General features: G+C 47.5%; 2 protein-coding genes across 2 annotated transcripts; one reads left to right on the top strand and one right to left on the bottom strand.

The window, feature by feature from the left end:
* Positions 1-452: 452 nt before the first annotated feature.
* On the bottom strand, positions 453-19952 carry LOC142795833 (serine/threonine-protein kinase ULK3-like; the record flags this gene model as incomplete). Its single annotated transcript, XM_075886141.1, is given in 7 exon segments — positions 453-608; positions 2626-2708; positions 10061-10204; positions 19175-19279; positions 19350-19470; positions 19552-19692; positions 19775-19952. Coding segments are annotated over 7 exon segments (846 nt in total), but the record flags the coding sequence as incomplete, so codon positions are not given.
* A 1-nt stretch (position 19953) lies between these two features.
* Positions 19954-21051, top strand: LOC142795834 (uncharacterized; the record flags this gene model as incomplete). Its single annotated transcript, XM_075886143.1, has 1 exon — positions 19954-21051. A coding segment is annotated over exon 1 (1077 nt), but the record flags the coding sequence as incomplete, so codon positions are not given.
* Between the last annotated feature and the right edge of the window lie 7 nt (positions 21052-21058).

Below are 21058 nucleotides of genomic sequence, written 5' to 3'. Positions count from 1 at the left end.
CATATTGTCAAATCAGCCTTTTTACCCAGCAAAGTTGGTGTGGGCACTTTTATTCCTCTTTTCGAGGCTGTTTCGAAGAAGTTCGCCACAGCTTTGCAATTTTTAAAAACACTTTTGGCAAAGCTTGGCACAGAAAAGTGGAGACATATCAAAACGAAGCATTATGAGCAGCTGTCTCGCCCTGAAACTAGTGTTCTGACGTTTGCTGTGTCTCAGAGCCCCGGCAACATCATAAAACCCTTCGCATGGTTTCCAGTAAAATTTCAGATGCCAAGGTCATACTGGTACCCATTATACAGCATGTGCATGAGCGTGAGCTGACAGACAAATTGCACCCTCCTGCGACAGTCGAAAACCACTTCTGAATCTAAGGGCGCTTTCCCGCATCCCAACATTTATTTTACTCCAACTCCCACCTGATCACTCACAAGAAACACATTCAGATTACTCACTCCTTTCTGAAGGGTTTCTGCGCTCGGAATGTGCTCCAAGTCAACAAATGGATGGGCGAAGAATTCCTCAAAGCCTATACGTTTCTCGGGATTCCGCTGAAGAAGCTTCAGCAGCAGGTCTGCACAGCAGTCGGACACTGATGCACCTTGTGGAAGCTGCAAACAAGAAAACATCAAAAACACATCAAAATGTTGCATTCACAAACACTATAGCTGCTGAATGTGGTTTCAGTTAAATACTGTAGTACTACAAAGAAACTTTTCACACAAAACAATTTGCTCAAACAAATCTGCCTATTGCTGACTTTTCTTCAAGGCTAGAGCCAGTCATGAAGTTCCAGCCTTGAAGAAGACAAATCCACTCGTCAAAACATTAGCTTGAGCACACAAGCCCTGTTTACAAATTTTTTTATTGCAATCTTCCATCTTCTACTTGCCATCATTTTTTGGATCTGCTCTAACAGTAGAACCTCGTTGATACATTTTCGAGAAAAAAAAAACGCAGAAGATAAACATACGATCCGAATCTTGCAAAAATTGAGGCTGACAAGGTCACATAGAGGTGGAAGGACAAGCAACATTTATTACTGAAAAAACAGTTTTCTGCTGCTGCCTTTCACCCCTGGACAAAAAAAGCTCCTTCTGCACGTATTGTCGACCCTTGTCGGTTTTTATTATTGTTTTTCATGCAAAATAAGCATTGTAAAGATTCCTGTTCAGCAACCGCTTCGGCAAGGTTAGCCGATCGGCGCATGCTTTCATTCTCACCGCTGTCTTCCAATGCCTCGTCTCTTACCTCCTTCGCTGCAATGCCCCACACCAACTCCGCGACAATCTCGGCAACACTTTGTGACGCTCTTGTGCTTCAAATAAATCTTGTCTTGTGTTGAACCTGTGGTTTTATTGTTAAAGTAAGTCTTGATTCTTGCTTCTCAAAAAATTTTTTTAGTTGCTAGCGTGAGAATCCCAATTTGTGGCTACCACGGTTCTTTTTTTCGCTACCCCTTAACTTTTCGGCGGTTTTCCGCGAAAAAATAAGTAGGATGACTATGCGAGTAAATACGGTATGCCTTAATTTTTGTCAAGGTGCCAGCTGAGAAAGAAAACCACTGTGACGCAGAAAATAACAGGCATTTTTGAAAACCGCTTGAAGACTTCGACGGCTAAGACGGGTCTGTGTGTGTATGAACAAAGAAACTGCCATGATCGCGCGGCGGCAGTCTTTCACAAGCCACTTGGTCTTTCACAAGCAGGCGAGAGCGGTTTTCTTCCACACCTGAATGAAAATTTTTGCCCATGCAACGGGTCGTACGGCTGCGGTTTGCCGAATGCCCAACATTGCTGCCAAATAATCGTGCTACCCGGGAACTTACTCAGAACATAGCTCTATGGAGGCATTTTCAGTATAGGCGATTCCGAGTGTAGGAGCCGGGAAATCATATTAAGTGGGAACGTGTCAAACAGGTTCAGCTGTACAGTGTCTAGTAGTATAAATGTAGTATATACAAGCAGTAAATGCTCCCTAAACTACCACGTGGCTGAAATTTAGTTGTAGTGTTGCTGTTATGCGCAAATCTTCAACAAATACAGCCACAAGAAATTTTTGAAACTGTGTCATAATAGCAGATCTACACAGATTTGATTATCGAAAAAATGGCCCCTGCTAGCTGCACTCCTTCCTTCATTAAGCTCCGTTCATTGGCTCTTCTCCTCGCCAAGTGCTCCTTCTTGCCACGTGAGCAGAAAAACAGGTTCTTTTTGTGGATGTCATGACCAGACTCAAATGTTGATATCACGGCAATCACTGAGAATTACCTAAAAGACTGGAGAGGAGAAGGGATCGTTCCTTTAAATTTGGAATGCGCCCGCAGCCCATGGCACTGCCACGCTTGGCATTGTTCATCATGATTGAATTCTGTACTCAAAGCCCTCGTTTGCTTGAAATGTTTAATATTATCGAAGATGCTTTGGGAGACCTGTAATATAGAACCACGTCATGATTGTCATTTTCTCCTGTCGAGGTGGCATGAATGCCATGGTTGCATCGCAGTTGAACTTGTGTTTCATGAAGCGAACTCAACCTGTGTTATGCCTTCACACTAGCAGATCGAACTTCAGCCAAGCATATGTTGGAAATCAGATTGTGAATAAACAAGCAACACAGGGTACTTGCCTGTATAGGCTTGTCAGCGCGAATTTTGGCCGCTACCTCCTCAAAAGTTGGCGACGCATAAGGGGCACTTCCAAAAAGGCATTCTGCAAAGAAATATCAAGACAGTCAATGGTGTAATTGTCGAACAATTATACACTCTGCAGATCAACACAGCATTTGAGTCTTTCAGTGTCTGCAGACAGTGCCAAATGTTTTCATGTCTTTAAAAGAATATCTCCCACAGACACAAAGCACTCAACAGCCTCAATCTGTTGCTGAGGTGAGAAAACTATGCGAAATGAAAATGAAGCTACTTTTAAAAGGCTGGCCAAAAATTACCTCCACTAGACTCTCCACTGCACTTTTCATCGATGCAATCAAGACATTCTTTGAGCTATATCACGAGCCACAGGTAATATTCTGGGAAATAGAATACAAGCAGAAAATGAGGAATGTAACCAGTAGAATGGTAACTATATTCTCTTTGCTTGAACTGATAATCTTGCATAAGCAGGATTATCAGTTCTGGAGAAATAAAGCAGAGGACAAAGAATGCAGCACCTGTCTTATCTATTTGTTTCTTCCTCATTGAGTGGTTCCTCAGTGTGCTCCTTTGGACAATAATATCTATGCTCCTCGACTTGTCCAGCTGTTGACCTTCATGGTGTTGAAGCAATTTAACACCATGTAACCCTCCCTACTAAACTTCTTAAACCACGAAGATTTTGATACTTCGTCTAATCAAAATTGTCATATTAAACACTTCGCCCGCTCATTTATTTTCCCAAATAATACAAGTCTCGGAATTTCGACCATTCTTTGTATTGAATGTTGCCTTTTCATGTTCATGCCACTTCATGACTATACGTCTTCATGACTATACATATTCAGCTTAGTTTTTCTTGATGCGATGTTATACGCTTAAAGTTTATTCTGTATTCTTTATGCATGATTTTCTGTCATCCTGCTGCTTTGCCAACATGTAACAGGGTCAAGACCTCGTCAAGCTCTGGAGCTTTTAGTCCTGTACTCCTCCTATCAAAAATGAAATAAATTGATTGATTGATTAACATTTCGGCTATATTGTATATTTAAGCTATACTTATCACTGCACAGCCAGAAACAGAACAGACACATAGACTCATTAGTAGTGATTCATTATGTGTGTAAGAGTGCAAGACAAGAGAAAAAGAAAGAAAAATGACGGAAGGGGCACTAACTCACAACTGTCTACAATTTTGAATCACAAATCAACGGATGCACTGCAAGTTACTTATAGCGTTAAAACTAAAACACTTATATGGTTTTCTCCATTGTCTCCATATTGCACTACTGTATTTAATGTACACACCATAGTGGCCATGAATAATGTATAATGTAAATGCAAGGTCAAAGAGGTATCAGCGTCTGTACAAAAGCAGCAAGAGCTGGCCGGGTGTACGGGCAGCGTCGCAGCAACAACCAGGCAGTCTTAGCTCGTGTCTCGCGCCAACCTGTCGATGTCGCTTTAGTAGTGGGCATTCCTCTTCACTACACTTCGTCCCCCGTCGGAAAAGGAGCCATCCTGGCGACTCACGGTGAACAGAGTACGAGCGGATCGTAATAAGGTTTCAACCACTGTACGTGAACAGTTTCACGACCCCGAAAGCGTTGGTCTGTGGATGGCGTAACGGGTTCGACGATGCAGTTAACAGGTGAAGTCTGCGAGACAATGCGGTAGGGTCCCTGGTATTTTGAAACAAGCTTCGAGGAAAGGCCTGTAGGCACAGCGGGAACCCAAAGCCACACAAGAGTGTCCGGAACAAAGTTAGGGTACGGCTGGTTATCGTCACGTCGAGATTTTTGTCTCTATTGGTCGACAGTTGTAAATGACTGGGCGAGCTTACGGCATTCCTCGGCACGGCGGGCAGCTTCAGAGATAGGCGTAGACTCGGAGGAATCTGGGTGGTAGGGTAGAATGGTATCTAGTGTGGTGGAAGGGACTCGGCCATATAACAGGAAAAATGGCGAAAGGCCCGTAGTTGCCTGTGGAGCAGTGTTATATGCGAACGTCACAAACAGGAGAATAAGGTCCAAATCAGAGTGGTTTGAGGCAACATACTTTGATATCATGTCCCCTAGGGTACGGTTGAATCTTTCCGTCAAGCCATTCGTCTGCGGATGTTGGTGGTAGTCCGGTGAATGATACGGCATTCGGCAAGGAGTGCGTTGACGACTTCAGAGAGGAATACACGTCCTCTATCGCTGAGAAGTTCACGCGGTGCACCGTGCCGGAGAATGAAGTTTTGCAGGAGAAAAAAGGATACGTCGCGTGCTGTGGCAGCAGGCAAAGCAGCTGTTTCTGCGTATTGCGTCAAATAGTCGACAGCGACAACAATCCAACGGTTTCCGGAAGCCGTGAATGGAAAAGGCCCGTACAGATCGATCCCAATGCGGTCAAAAGGCCTGGCTGGGCAAGGGATTGGCTGGATCGGACCAGAGGTATGATGAGACAGAGCTTTCCGTCGTTGGCACTGTGGGCATGACTGAATGTACTTGCGCAAAAAGGTGCACATGCCTCGCCAATAAAACCGGGAGGAAAGCCGAGCATATGTATTGAAGATGCCCGCATGTGCACACTGAGGGTCAGCGTGGAAAGCTGAACATATTGCAGCACAAAGATGGCGTGGAATGACGAGTAACCACTTTCGGCCGTTGGACTTGTAGTTCCTGCGATAAAGGAGGCCATCGCGGACCTCAAAGTGAGCCGCTTGACGGCGCAACGTTCGAGAAGATGGAGAAGTTGACGGGTCCGAAAGGAATTGCAGAGGAGTGCTGATTCAGTCATCCTTACGTTGCTCAGACGCCATGTCGCAGTTTTCTGGGAACGCAACCATTTCGTCCATGGCAGATAGACATGCAGAGCTTTCGGAGGACACAGGTGAACGTGATAGGGTGTCGGCATCAGTGTGACGTCGACCAGACCTGTAGACAACACGCATGTCGAACTCTTGCAACCGCAAAGCCCAGCGAGCAAAACGGCCGGAGGGGTCTTTCAATGTGGATAACCAGCAAAGCGCATGGTGATCGGTGACTACGTCGAAGGTGTGACCATATAGGTATGGTCTAAATTTACCTAGAGCCCATATAATTGCCAGACACTCCTTCTCTGTCACAGAATAGTTCTTTTTCCGCTTTGGTGAGGGTACGGCTTGCGTATGCGACTACGTACTCCTCGAATCCCGATTTGCGCGGCCCGAGCACTGCGCCGAGTCCAACACCGCTGGCATCGGTGTGTACCTCAGTCGAAGCAGTCAGGTCAAAGTGACGCAAGATTGGCGGCGAGGTTAACAGGCGGCGCAACTTTTCGAAAGCATCGTCACAAGCGGGTGACCAAGCGTAACTTTTCGAGTCACAGCGCAGAAGTTCAGTCAAGGGGGTGCTGATCATCGCAAAATTCCGAATAAAGCGGCGGAAATAGGAGCAGAGGCCAAGAAAGCTGCGCAGATCCTTCAGAGACGCAGGTTTAGGAAACTCTGCAACTGCCCGAAGCTTGGTGGTGTCAGGAAGAATACTGTCTTTAGAGACAACATGGCCGAGGATGGTGAGCTGATTTGCGCCGAAGCAGCATTTCTTCAGGTTGAGCTGAAGGCCGGCGTCAGTTAGGCACTGCAGTACTTCATCTAGCCTGCGGAGATGCGTTGGAAAATCGGGTGAAAATATAATTACGTCATCCAAGTAGCACAAGCATGTTTTCCACTTCAGGCCACGCAAAAGATTATCCATCATCCGCTCAAATGTTGCGGGCGCGTTGCAAGGACCAAAAGGCATGACACAGAATTCGTAAAGGCCTTCAGGTGTGACAAAGGCCGTCATAGGCTGATCTTCAGGTGCCAGAGGGACTTGCCAGTAGCCACTCCGTAGATCAATAGAAGAATACTCCGCACCATGGAGGCAGTCAAGGGCATCGTCGATTCTCGGTAAGGGATAAACGTCTTTTCGAGTTATTTTGTTAAGACGGCGGTAGTCAACACAGAAGCGAATCGACCCGTCCTTCTTCTTAACGAGAACGACTGGAGATGCCCAAGGGCTATTCGAAAGCTGGATGACGCCACGCTTGAGCATGTCAGCTACTTGGTCATCGATAACCTGGCGCTCAGCTGCGGACACGCGATAGGGTCTTTGACGCAATGACGCATTGGTACCCGTATTGATGTGGTGACACACAGTGGACGTGCGGCCGAGGGGAGTATGCTGGCAGTCAAAGGAAGAACGGAACTTTTCCAGCAGTCGTAGAAGCTGAGCACGTCGCGAAATGGTTAACGTGTCGGCGATGGAGCTGGTGAGTACGTCAGGCCTAGTAGTCTGCGGCGAAGAGCCACAAGTTATTCCGGCGACTTCGTGTTTGGCGGAAGGACCAGTCGACATGTGAAAAATTGCAGAAGGGTCGAGACTGTAAACCCACCCGACGCACTCACCCCGAAGTAGTGTTACTGGACATGACAAGAGGTTCGAGAAGAGCAGTCTGCTGACGCCGTCATGAAGTTCTAGAAGGGCATAAGATAGCGGCGAATACTTGCGGCGAACGAAAAGGGCAGATGGCGTGAAAAGGGCACTCGACTCGGCGAGCGAGTTGCAAGATACCATGGTAAGGGCGAAAGAGTGCGGCGGTATGATGACGTCTTCAGTAACAAATAGTTTGTCCCCGGTTTCAAGAGCATCATTTAACGGCGCGTCGCCAAACACTTCAAATTCTACTTCAGCGCGAGAGCAGTCGATGACGGCCTTGTTAGCGGAGAGAAAGTCCCAGCCCAAAATGAGGTCATGGGAGCAGGAATCCAAAACTAGTAATTCAACGACATAGATGAGGCCATCAATCGCGATGCGAGCAGTATAGGCAGTGGCTGGCGTGACGTGCTCTGCGCTGGCTGTACGAAGTGATATACTTGCTACTGGCATCATAACCTTTTTGAGCAAGCGGCAGAGTCTGGCACTGATCACTGAAACTGCGGCACCAGTGTCGACAAGAGCGAGTGCAGCGAGCCGACGCCGTCCACATATACGTCGAGAACATTTGTTGGGGAAGAGAGAGGCCTTGGCCTTTTCGCGGGCCACGCAGTTCCTGCCTCTGGAACTGCGGCAATCAGTTTTCCCGCTCCGGCGATGAAGGACGACAACGCATCAGGGATGGCGAGCGGCGTCGAGGTGATGGCGAGCGACAGTTAACAGGAGGGCGATGGTCGGCGTATAATGACATGTGGTCAGGAGGCTGAGATCCTGTGAACGAAGGGCGCGGTGGCACATAAGTGGCAGGTTCGAAGCTCTGGTGGTAGACAGGGACGCGTCGACGGCAGTATCGCGCTATGTGGCCAGGTAGGCCACAGGCAAAGCATATGGGCCGATTGTCGACTGTACGCCATTGTCCACTACTCTGGAGGGACCTTGGCTGAGCGAACCGAGCAGTAGTAGGTCGCGGTGGCACGGCTGATGGCAGTGCCGTAAAAGTCTGAAGAGGTGGTCGAGCGGCCACTTTAGCATAGCTTAGAGGTGCATTTACCTCGTCACAGGCAACGGGAGTCGGCAACGGTGAAGCGTCATGGGCAGATGGCAGAGCCGCGCAAACTTGCTCCTGGATGGCCTGGCGAAGGTTTGCTGGAAGAGGTGACTGTGGTTGGCCGACTGTTGATAGCAGCGATAGCTGACGAGCGACTTCATCACGAACAAACTCCTTGATCTGCGATAGCAGGGACTCATGGTCAGATGTGGTGGTTAGGCTTGAGAGTGTGTCATTCGCGATGTTAGGGCGTCGCGTGAGAAGACGCTGTCGTCGGAGCTCGTCTAAACTTTGACACAACTCGATGAGCTCAGAGACGGTGACAGGGCTCTTCGAGAGCAGCATTTGAAAGGCGTCGTCGGAAATGCCTTTTATGATGTGTCATACCTTGTCAGTTTCCGCCATCGTCGGGTCGACACGCCGGCAGAGGTCGAAGATGTCCTTGATGTAGCTAGTGAATGTCTCGCCAGTTTGTTGAGAACGGCTTCGTAGACATTGTTCTGCGCGAAGTTTGCGCACACCAGGGCGTCCAAAAACATCTGCGATGCAGGCTTTGAAGGTCGTCCAGGTGGGGATATCTGCCTCCTGATTTCTGTACCACAGCTTGGGAACATCCGTTAAATAAAACATCACGGTACCAAGCTTTGTGGGACCGTCCCATTTGTTAGTAGCGCTGGCGCGTTCATAAGATTCCAGCCAATCCTCAACGTCTTTCTCATCGGTGCCGCTGAAGATGTCAAGCTCTCGCAAGAGCTGGGCACCGAGACAGGTCCTGCGTGGCGAAGCCGGTGGGGGTGTGAAGACAGCGTCGTCAGGCATGACGGACGGCAGCTTTCGGCTACGCAGTTCCAGAACTGAAGAAGACCGCAGCACCTCCACCAAAATATAATGTAAATGCAAGGTCAAAGCGGTATCAGCGTCTGTACAAAAGCAGCAACAGCTGGCTGGGTGTACGGGCAGCGTCGCAGCAACAAGCAGGCAGTCTTAGCTCGTGTCTCGCGCCAACGTGTCGATTTCGCTTTAGAAGTGGGCATTCCTCTTCACTCCAAATGTTTTAAATAAATTCTTTGAAGGTGTATATACTATAGCAGTAAAAATATCCTACAGCTATCATACATCCCATTAACTCTATAACAAGTACTCACTAGTCCTAAACTACTGGTATTCAAGCAAGTGGTTGTTAATTCTTAAAACTTAGGTTTCATACTTTGACATGCTGAGGTGGGGCACTCCGGATCAACCTTGAGCGCCTGTATTTACTTTATGTGCACCTAAACCAAAGTATGTTAGCTATTTCACATTTCACACTTATTTAAATGTGGCCTCTGCGGCCACAAAGTGAACCTGTGTCCTCAGCAGTGCAACACTTTAGCCATTAAGCTACCATGACTGACAGCAAATGGTTGCTGGCAGAGTGAATTCAAGCAATTAGGGCTCATTCACAGTGACTCCTGGCCGAGGTTGCATGACCAGTTGCAAATGGCAAATAAGGAGTGAATAATCATGGCCACTGATGCTCACGTCAGCTAGCATGACGTCAATGTTATGCTCGTACTGCCATCATCTCATAGAACAGGCAGACATCCTGCCATTGTGCCCTTTATTAGCTCACATACTTTGTGACTGCATTTGTGTAACTATATCTAGCTCAACAGAGAGCAATTGTCCGTGACACCCTGCCAGAGCTGCAAGTCACAAGTGTACATGAGCTTTCAAGGTCTTTTCAAATAATCCTGTCAACAACTGAAATAAAATTGTTTGAATGATCGTTCGTGCATAGGAGAGAGAATTCGTATAAAGTACCAATAAGAAAAGGCAAAAATATGTTTTATGAACAACTATTGAAAGGTGTCAAGAAATGAGCCACATGCCATATATATCTGCACCTCTAGTTTTTAAAACTTGTATGCTACTTCTACGTACCATACATGATGATGCCAACAGACCACAGGTCTACTTTGTTGTCATATTGATCACTGAGCAGCATTTCCGGAGCCATGTATAATGGAGATCCTCGAAGAGAGCTGGCCAGGTCACCTGATCGCAAATACTGTGCAAACCCAAAATCTGCGCAGAATAAACACAATATCTCATGTGCAAAAGAACAGATGTTCGTAAACATGATTAAAATGTTATAGACATGTGCTTCAAGCATGTGCTCCAGAGTCACACATGCAAACAGCTGGCTGTGCTCAGATTAGAACATCGGGGCATGTCTGCACACCCCCTTTATTTCACCAGAAAAAATATATTTCGCTTTCCAAGTTACCAGGAGTACAAAACTACTTTTTATATTGCAAAAAATATCTTACTTTCTTAAAAAAATCTCAGAAGTGTGCGCTGAGCTGTAAATGCTTCTTTCAAATTTCGCTAAAATTAGATTTCGATGAGATAACGCTAAAAACTCTTCTTGCTATAGGTCTGAAAATTTTAGATCACATACTAAGAATAGTTTTCTTTTATAAACTGTCATTACTTTGAAGTTTTGATGCTGTTCTTTCAAGCCGAAAAATCTCAAAATTGACACACAGTTCGATATTTCTCAAATTTTAGTTTTTTTTTTCCCTCCATATTGTCGCTAGGTGAAAATAACAGAATACAGGACGACGGTGCGACCAGAAAAAAGGAGGTCTGTAATAACAGAACAAAAGAGCAGCCACTTCAACTTCTTTGGAGGAGGAGGAACCGTGGGTGCTGTCCACGCTCATCACTTCATCGTCCTCTGTCTTCTTGCCTTTAGCCGTGACATTAGCCTCCCATTCAAGAAAGCATTGTCCCGATGCTTTATAATCAAAGCGGTTTGTACTAGTTGGAAATGCATGAGTTCATTCGGAGAAATAAGGCTTCATGCGTACCACGTGCACAACTTCTGGAGCATACCTTCGACGCCTTGAAGAGTGCGCAGTATCAGGAACAACCTCATAATTAATGTCACTGAGACGTCGCAGAACTTTATAGGGACCGAAGTACCGTCTTAACAGTTTTTCTGAGAGGCCACGGCGCCGAATAGGTGTCCATATTCAAACTTTCTCTCCTGGCTCGTAGGAGACTGGTCGGTGACGAAGGTTGTACCGTCTTGAATCGTAGTCCTGCTGGCGACTAATACGTAGGCGTGCAAGTTGTCGGGCTTCTTCGGCCAGCTGAGGGATATAATCAGCATCCATTTCAGCGTCTTCGCACTCGTGCGGCAGCATAGCATCCAGCATAGTGGTGACTTCACGACCATGAAGAAGGCGGAATGGCGTTGTTCTTGTTGTTTCTTGATGAGCCGTGTTATAGGCGAACGTGACATACGGCAAGATATCGTCCCAGTTTTTATGCTCCACATCGACGTACATGCAGAGCATATCCGCTAGTGTCTTGTTGAGACGCTTCGTAAGATCATTCGCTTGCAGATGATACACCGTTGTTCGCCGGTGGGATGTGCCACTAAGTTTTAAAACTGTCTGTAATAGCTCGGCTGCGAATGCAGTTCCCCTGTCAGTTATTAACCACTGATGGAGCACCATGCCTCAGCACCACATTCTCTACGAAAAATTGGGCTGCTTCACTTGCCGTGCCCCTCTCCAAAGCCTTGGTTTCGGCGTAACGAGTGAGGTAGTCGGTGGCTACTATAATCCATCTGCGACCTGCCGATGAGGTTGGAAATGGTTCCAAAAGAACCATTTCGACTTGAGCGAATGGAGTAACAGGCACGTCAATAGGATGGAGGAGGCCTGCTGGTTTGACGGGTGGAACTTTTCTGCGCTGGCAATCAAGGCACGTTCAAACATAGTGTTGGACGGTCGCCATCAGACTTGGCCAGTAGTATTTCTGCCTCACTCTGCACAACGTACGCGTGTAACCCAGGTTGCCGGATGTTGGATCATCGTGGCATGCCTGTAATACTTCGCTCCTTAGAGATGTTGGAACGACGAGTAAGTAGTCGTTTCCGTGTGGCGTGAAGTTCATCTTATACAGGACGTCGTTGCGCCAGCAAAATGACGAAAGCCCTCTCGCAAACAGTCTAGGTACAGCTGAAGTGCGACCCTCTAAAAAACGTATTATGGGTTCTAGTTCAAGGTCGTCTAGTTGCAGCTGTGCGACAGTTGTCGTGTTTACAACTCCGACAAAGGCTGTATCGTCATCTTCTGCCGTCGCAGGTTCGTATGGCGCACGAGAAAGGCAATCAGCGTCTGAATGTCGCTTCCCCGATCTGTAGACCACCATCATGTCAAATTCTTGAAGCTTCAGGCTCCAGCGCGTCAACCGTCCTGAAGGGTCTCTTAAATTCGTCAGCCAGCAGAGGGAGTGATGGTCGCTGACAACATTAAAAGGACGACCATACAGGTATGGGCGGAATTTTATAACCGCCCACACCACCGCAAGGCACTCTTTTTCCATAATGGAAGAATTTTCTTCCGCACGTGAAAGAGTTCTGCTCGCGTAAGCAATTACTCTTTCGGCGCCATCCTGCCCCTGCACGAGTACAGCTCCTAAGCCGACATTGCTAGCGTCGGTGTGCACTGTTGTCGGTGCGTCATAATCAAAGTGTGCGAGGACTGGTGGCTTCTGAAGGCGTTGCCGCAGCTCGTCGAATGATTTTTGCTGCTCTTCATTCCATACGAATGCGACGTCTTCTCTGGTAAGGCGGGTCAACGGCGAGGCAGTGCGCGAAAAGTTCTCAATGAAGCGTCGGTAGTAAGCACACAGTCCTAAAAACCGTCTGACCACCTTTTTGTCAGTTGGCGCTGGAAAATTCGTAACGGCAGCTATTTTTTCAGGGTCAGGCCGCACACCTTCACTACTGACAAGATGCCCAGGAACAGCTCTTCGAAGCCGAAATAGCATTTTTCCGGCTTAAGTGTTAGTCCGGCGGTACGGATAGCTTGAAATACTGAGTGCAGTCGCCTGACGTGTTCGTCGAATGTGGCGGAAATACGATGACGTCATCTAAATACACTAAGCACGTCTGCCACTTGAGGCCTGATAGTACGGTGTCCATTAGGCGCTGAAACGTTGCCGGTGCTGAGCACAAGCCAAATGGAAGTACCTTAAATTCAAAAAGGCCATCAGGTGTCACGAAAGCTGTTTTCTCCCGGTCTCTTTCATCGACTTCTATCTGCCAATACCCACTCCTTAGATCCATCGACGAGAAATAACGCGCGTGGTGTAGTCGATCAAGTGAATCGTCGATACGTGGAAGTGGGTAGACGTCTCTTTTTGCCACCTGATTCAGCTTGCAGTAATCCACGCAGAAACGTAAGGTGCCGTCTTTTTTCTTCACTAATACAACCGGCAAAGCCCAAGGGCTTTTCGACGGCTCAATAACGTCGTCTTCAAGCATCTGTCGCACCTGCTTTTCGATGGCTTCACGTTCTCGCGGAGCTACCCGGTACGGGTTTTGCCTGACGGGTCTGGTCATGTCGTCCATTATAATTTGATGTTTCGTCAGCGGCGTTTGACGGACCCTGGAAATCGAAAAGAAACAATCTTCAAACTTGTTAATAAGCTGCATGATACTTTGCTTCTGCGCTGGCAGCAAACTTGGGCCAGTATCAACAGATAGAGGTGCGGGGGTCAGATCAGTTGAATTATCTTTTTCAAGAGTTAGGCAGTCTGTCATCTTGGCGAGCTCTTCCACGTACGCGACTGCCATGCCCCTCGTTAGATGTCGGCGTTCAGAACTGAAGTTCGTAATAAGGACGTGCGTGTGTCCGCATTTTATGCTTACGACGCCTCTTGCGATAGATAAACCATGGCTGAATAGCAGTGTTGGAACTTGCTCGGCGATGTTTTCAGAATCGCTCGACGTGTCACATGTCACAGCCACAAGTGCACTCGACCACGGTAGGATGGTCACGTCGTCTTCGAAGACGCGCAAAGGCTGACGTCGCTGGTCTGTACAGGGCACATCTGAAACTTGATCTGGGGCCGTCCAAAACGTAACTGATCTCTCAGGAATGTTGATAATGGCACCGTATTCACGCAAGAAGTCCATGCCCAAGATCAGGTCTTTGCAGCACTCCGGTAAAATTACGAAAGTAGTGATGAAATCTGAACTGCTGATATTAATTCGAGCTGTGCATTTGCCCGTCGGCGTCACCAATTGACCTCCTGCGCTTCTTATGTTTGGGCCCGTCCATATTGTTCTTACTTTCTTTAGGCAGTTGGCGAGTTTACGGCTGATAATAGAGAAGTCCGCACCAGTATCTACCAGTGCTGTTATTGGGCGTCAGTCTATACAAATGTCTAGATTGGCGCTCACGATTTCCGTAGATGTCGGTGACGTCGTATCGTCCTTGGTATCGTGCGTCGTACGATCCGTGGTATCATTCATCGTATCACGTCGTAGAGAAGATGTTGGGGGTGTGATAGCATCTCGACGGGCGGCAACCTTCCCCCCAAAGGTCGCAGCTGTTAATTTCCCCGACGAGGGCTAGGAGATGTGCCCCGGACCACCTCGGAGTAACTGCGCTGCGGCGGCGAGTTCGGTGCAGGTGAAGGAGAGCGGGGTCGACGATACGGCACTTCGGGTTGCTCTGCTTGCGGGCCTGCACTGCTGTCATGGCGGTTATCGAAATAGGCACGAGGGGAGGTTTGTAGAAAGTTATGATGTCTACGGTCACGGTACGGGCAATTGCTGAAAATATGGCCGGCTTCTCCGCAATGAAAGCAAAGTGGTCGACGGTCGACGGTGCGCCACAGGTTTGTCTTACGGATGAATGGTCGACTGGTTGGCATACCTTGCGACCAAGAAGCAGATGTCGGCGGAGTGTACATCGGCGCCGTTTGCATAGGCACGTTGGACTGTGGATACGGCTGTGGCGGATTGGGAGCTGAGGCCCACGGCTCGTTGTAAGGTCCTTGGCTCACGTCACGATAAGCCAATGGTGACGAGTTGTACGACACTGGAGTGGGTCGACGGACAGCTGATGCGTAGCTTACAGACTGCTGGTCTGAGAGCGATTCGGGCAACGAAAATGCCTGGCGGAGTTCTTGCCGCACAACTTCTGCAACGCAAGCCATGGTATTTTTTTTGCGGAGTCACAAGGAGGTTTCGGATCTCCTCCCGAACGACCTCACGAATGAGTTCGCGCAGAGAACACTCACTACCGGCACTCAAAGCAGAGAGGCTGGGAGATGTTTTGTTTGGTTGGTCATGGTATTGGCGCCGTTGCGGCAGTGCTCGCTCAATTGTTGTAGCCTCTTTGACGAATTCCACTACGCTTGTTGGTGGGTTGCGTAGGAGACCGGCAAACAGCTCTTCCTTGACGCCCCTCATCAAATGTCGGAGTTTTTTACCTTCAGGCATCTCAGGGTCGGCCCGCTGAAATAGGCGAGCCATGTCTTTCGCAAACATGGCAACGCTCTCGTTTGGTTTCTGTATGCGTGCCTCGATGAGCTGCAGAGCAGAATCACGGCGGTCGGTGTTTGCGAATGTCCCGAGAATTTGCTGCCGAAATTTCTTCGAAGACAGCGTTGACTCGTGGTTCTCGTACCACGTACGAGCGCTGTCTGCCAAAGCAAAGTAGACGCGCGATAGCTTTTGTTCAGTGGGCCAGCGGTTGGCTTTGGCGACTCGCTCGTACTGGGCTAACCAGTCCTCGACGTCTTCATAAACCTCACCGTGGAAGGTCTCAGGAATCAGAGGCTGATCAACAGTAAGCTGTGAAGGCCCTCCGGTAGCCATTTCTCCCGGTACGGTGTATTGCTGGAGATGTTCGAGCGGGATCGCCTCGGGACTAAGGCCTCGCTGTCGGCGACTGTAGCGGTGGACAGGAGTATCCACTGCAGGAACGGATTGTGGTGGTGGACTCGATGTGCTAGGGCGCGGAGGTGTCCCAAGCATCAGTTGGAGATGTGCAGCACCTCCACCAATGTCGCTAGGTGAAAATAACAGAATACAGGACGACGGTGCGACCAGAAAAAACGAGGTCTGTATTAACAGAACAAAAGAGCAGCCGCTTCGACTTCTTCTTCCTCGGAGGAACCGTGGGTGCTGTCCACGCTCATCACTTGGTCGTCCTCTGTCTTCTTGCCCAGCCTTTAGCCGTGACAATATGTATAAATCTCAAAGTTCCCAAAAATTTAGAGAGCATTGCCACATGTTAGGTTAATAAATTTGTAGACGGTCATTTCTAAGAGTGACGTCAAATGTTAAGCGTAAGCATTTAATTGAGGACATTTTTCTAAATATGCAATATTTTGAAGACCATTTAAAAAACAAGAAAAGGTATCTTCGATTTTCTTCCAACTTTTCAGAATTAAACTCAAGCACATGCTCTAACTTAATCTGTAAAATTAAGCTGTATTATTTCTGTGAGAACAAAGTTAGAAAGTGTGAAATGTGATGAAAATGACATAAACCAAGTAACCGTGACATTGACCAAGCAGGGGGCAATAATTGCCATCATCAATATTTTCAGGTAGTGAATTTTCTTTTGTGCTCATGAGAAAACAGCTTGAAAGGTTGAGTGATGCTTGACGACACCTCCAATGCCATTGCAAGCATTCTTGCCGTGCCCCACTGCGAAAAATAGCCACTGCACTGAAGCGTATTTGGTTGCTGTAAGTTCGTGGAGGTGGTATATGTTCTTAGAGAGACTCTGGGCACTGTCACTTACATAGGTGACCGGTGCATATAAGGGAGCAACACCTTCAAGCCACTCGTGCACCTTTGCGATATTGTAGCATGCGCGGGCAATGTCGTGGCCAGCGCCATCACTGATGACAGTGAAACTACAGGTTCCTTTTCTAGTCATGACGATGCATGTAAATATCGAGACTTGGGGTTCTTGCCAGTGATACGACTTGACTTCTTCCGCTAGAAATATTGATTAATATGTGGAGTTTAACGTCCCGAAACCACCCTATGATTATGAGAGACGCCGTAGTGGAGGGCTCCGGAAATTTCGACTACTTGGGGTTTTTCAACGTGCACCCAAATCTGAGCACACGGACCTACAGCATTTTTGCCTCTATCGGAAATGCGGCCGCCACAACCGGGATTCGATCCCGTGACCTGCGGGTCAGCAGCCCAGTACCTCAGTCACTAGACCACCGCGGCGGGGCTCTCCCGCTAAAGATACAATACTGTTTCCTGTGAAGTGAAAATGCAGGAGGATGCAGCCTCTTTATAGGGATTGTTTAGCTTAACTAATAGCTCTGCCCTGAACGTGCTGAATGTACGTGTGGCAACCATTTCCTTAAGCACTGTTGAAGGTGTTGTACGAAAGCATACAGACTTTTGATGAAGTCTCCTTTATCCCAGGTTGTGAACGATACTTCCTCTATTTCTGGGATTCCTAGGTCAGATTCGCTAATAACTTGATGTGTGGGGCACGAGTCACAGAAGCACAGGAAACACTATGAAGATGGTGCTTTACAAATGATCAGATCGCGAAGGTCTTTGACGCTTTTTTTTCTGAGTAATGGCTATTTCTAAGACCCCAGCATTTGGCTGAGTGTTTGCACAGTACGCACAGACCCAGACTTCGTGAGGCAATGTGCACACAACCTATTTCGGCCTCAGGGAGGAGAACTTCGTCAGCCCGATACCTGTGACTGATTGAGCCGCTTTAAGCATACGAAATGTTTCCTGTATGAACCTTGTCATCAGCTGTTTGAAAATGCACTCCTTTTGTCCTTTTCATCTACTTGCAATGACATCTTTTTTGTTTGGGGTTTGTAGGGTGCTCATCTTTAGTGTAGTATCTCATTGCTGCCTGAACGTCTTGCGAATTAAGCTTCGATCTGGTGTAGAGGTCCGGACTTGATCACACCCCAAGGGTGTCTCCGAGTTTTCTGGATTTCCAAATGAGGTGTCGAGTTGTCGATGGGATGATTTCTTCTATCTCTTGATGAGAGAGGTTCACAGGAAGCAATGTCGGGTCGCAGGAAGTGCGGTCAGGTTGCTCTTCTGCGTTATCAGATTACCGCCATGCCATAGGAAATGATGAATATCTAGCGGTAGATCCTCTACAGCCAAACTCTTCATGAGGTGTACACAAGCTTGCATTCGCAAAAGACCTGGAAAGCGATTCTCGCGAAGCATGTGGCTCAATATTGTGGCATGCTCGGTGGCTGGATCCAATCCTAGTACAAGTTTTTGTAAAATTCACAGAAAAACAGTTATAATTTTCTCTTCAAAACCACCTGTTCCTGCTTTTTTTTCTTGGTCAATCCATGATTTATTGATATTCACAGAACACATTCACGGCCTAAAAATATTAACAATGGAAACTATTGCCCCCTGCTCGCTCGATGTCGCACTTACTCAGTTTACGTCATTTTTAACAAATTTTGCACCTTTGTAAATCTGTTCTCACAAAAATAATGCAATATGTTTTTACAGATTAAGTTAGAGCATGCACTTAGGTTTATTTCAGAAAAGTTGAAAGAAAATTGAAGGTGGCTGTTTTCTTTATGGTCTTCAAAATGAAGTTTCAGAGACATGTCCTCAGTTAAATGTTTCTGCTTAACGCTTGACGACACTCTCAGCAATAACATGCTGCAAATTCGTTAACCAAACATGTAACAATGCTCTCGAAACTTTTGGGAAGTCTGACATTCATATGTGCGGAGGAAAAACCTAAATTTCAGCAATATTGAGCTGTGTACCAGAATATCACAATTTTTTTTGCTTGAAATAACAGTGCCAAAACTTCGAAGTAATGACGGTTAAAAAAATATTTTCTTAGTATGTGGCCTAAAATTTTCAGACCTACAGCTATAACATTTTTTGCGGGATCTCATCAGAATCCAATGTCCGCGAAATTCGAAAGCAGCGGTTGCAGCTCAGTGGACACTTTTGAATTTTTGTTTTTTTAAGAAGGTAAATTTCTTTTCGCGAAACCAAAAGTGATTTTCTGGTAACTCGGAAAACAAGATATGTTTTTGCTGGCAAAATTAAAGGAGGCCCGCGAACATGCACCGACGTTCTTATCTGAACACAGCCAGCTTCTCTTAATATGTCAAGAACCCACTAAAATTTGTCAGTAAATGTATGGCCCGAACTGTCACCATGCGGTCATGTCATTTGTGACAGCTACATACCTGCGAGCTTCAGTGAAGGATTTCGCACAGAAGAGAGGAGGATGTTTTGTGGCTTCAGGTCCATGTGAGCAATATTGTGTTGATGAAGAACCCGCAATGCCTTTGCTGTAAAGTCGAACACAGACATTTAGCGGCAAACAATTCATACTATTAGTGTTATTAGTGCACAGCTTACCAAGCTGCTGAAGAAACTTGCGAACTATTGACTCTCGAAGTCGTTTGTTGACCCGTATGAAGCGATGCAAATCGCCGCCGGCGCAGTACTCCATAATCAGGTAAATAAACTGCTGATTCCACTGCAGACACAAGTACACGGCACAGATTTAATGTTTAGTACTACACCACCATCGATTATTACACCACACATACGCTGTTACCTGGAAGTCTATAAGTTCCACAATGTGCTCGTTCTTTATTTTTTTCAGTATAGCTATTTCCGTGAGCAAATTCTCGGTTGCTGTCTTCGTGAGAGAGCTTTTGGAGATGCATTTTATGGCAACGACTCGCCGTGCACCTGTCTGAAACATGCAAGCAGGTCGACATTAGAAGGAAGGATAAAGTTACGCTCAAATGTACGATTCGAAATGCGAGAGTGTTCACCTTGTGGTACGCTTTGAAGACGGTCGCATACGTTCCTTGTCCAAGTTTCTCAGTAAAAATATAATCAGGAAGCTTGTGCTCATACAGCTGAGCCATGAGATCGAAACTCCGGTTATGCTGAAGATAGACAGGCAGTTTGTAGCCTCGCCAACGTACTTTCTTTATTTGTTCAACTACGAAACTGAAGGTTTAGTAAAAACATGGCGCTGCCCATGCGTTTGCCGCAGAGTTTACGGTTGTGCCTGCTTCGAGACACTTGTTTGGCGACCCTTGGGTCGCGACGCCGCCCAACATCGTTCCTCAGAACAGCGTTTAGCAGACACTACGCTACCAGAAAAGTGCTAAAGCCGCCCGCTGGAATCGCGGAACCCAGCACGGACGAAAGGCCGTACATCAATGTAGGTACCATTGGTCATATCGACCATGGTAAAACGACGCTTACTTCGGCTATAACTCGTGCTTTACATGATGAGGGGCTCGCATCCTTCATTAAGTACGACGAAATCGACCGTGCTCCCGAGGAGAAGTTGCGAGGGATCACAATCAATGCGACGCACATACAGTACAGTACGCGCGCGTATCACTACGCTCACACAGACTGCCCGGGGCACGCCGATTTCATCAAAAACATGATATGCGGCACTAGTCAGATGGATGGAGCCGTTGTCGTGGTTGCCGCTGACGATGGCTGCATGCCGCAAACTCGGGAACACCTCTTTGTCTGTAAGCAACTGGGCGTGAAAAAAATAGTAGGGTTTGTCAACAAGGCGGACATCGTGGACCGGGACATGCTCGAGCTCGTGGAACTCGAACTCCGCGACCTCTTTGAAGAGTACAAGTTCGAGGATTCCGCCTCGTCGCCTGTGGTGAAGGGGTCGGCTCTGAAGGCCATGGAAGGTGACGAATCGGAGTACGGACTTCCATCCGTGCGCAAGCTCCTCTCCGAAATGGACAGTTACTTCAAACCGCCCATGCGCGACGTGACGGGCCCCCTGCTCATGCCTTTAGAGAACGCCATCAGCGTGCGCGGAAGAGGCACCGTAGTCGTGGGAACAGTGTTGAGAGGAACCATGCGCAAGAACCAACAAGTCGAACTCGTTGGCTTCGACGAGACTCTGCACACGGTGGTCACGGAAATACAGCGTTTCAACAAGCCCATTGACATCTGCCAAGCGGGCGACCACGTAGGTTGCCTTCTCCGTGGTGTCAAGGCTCAAGACGTTCAACGTGGAATGACCCTGGTTTCTCCAGGAACAGCGGCCTTGGGAAACCGCTTTGCAGCGC

Source organism: Rhipicephalus microplus, unplaced genomic scaffold, assembly GCF_043290135.1.
Source record: "Rhipicephalus microplus isolate Deutch F79 unplaced genomic scaffold, USDA_Rmic scaffold_903, whole genome shotgun sequence".
NCBI classification, from domain to species: Eukaryota; Metazoa; Arthropoda; class Arachnida; order Ixodida; family Ixodidae; genus Rhipicephalus; species Rhipicephalus microplus.
This window is presented reverse-complemented; position numbering and strand designations above follow the sequence as displayed.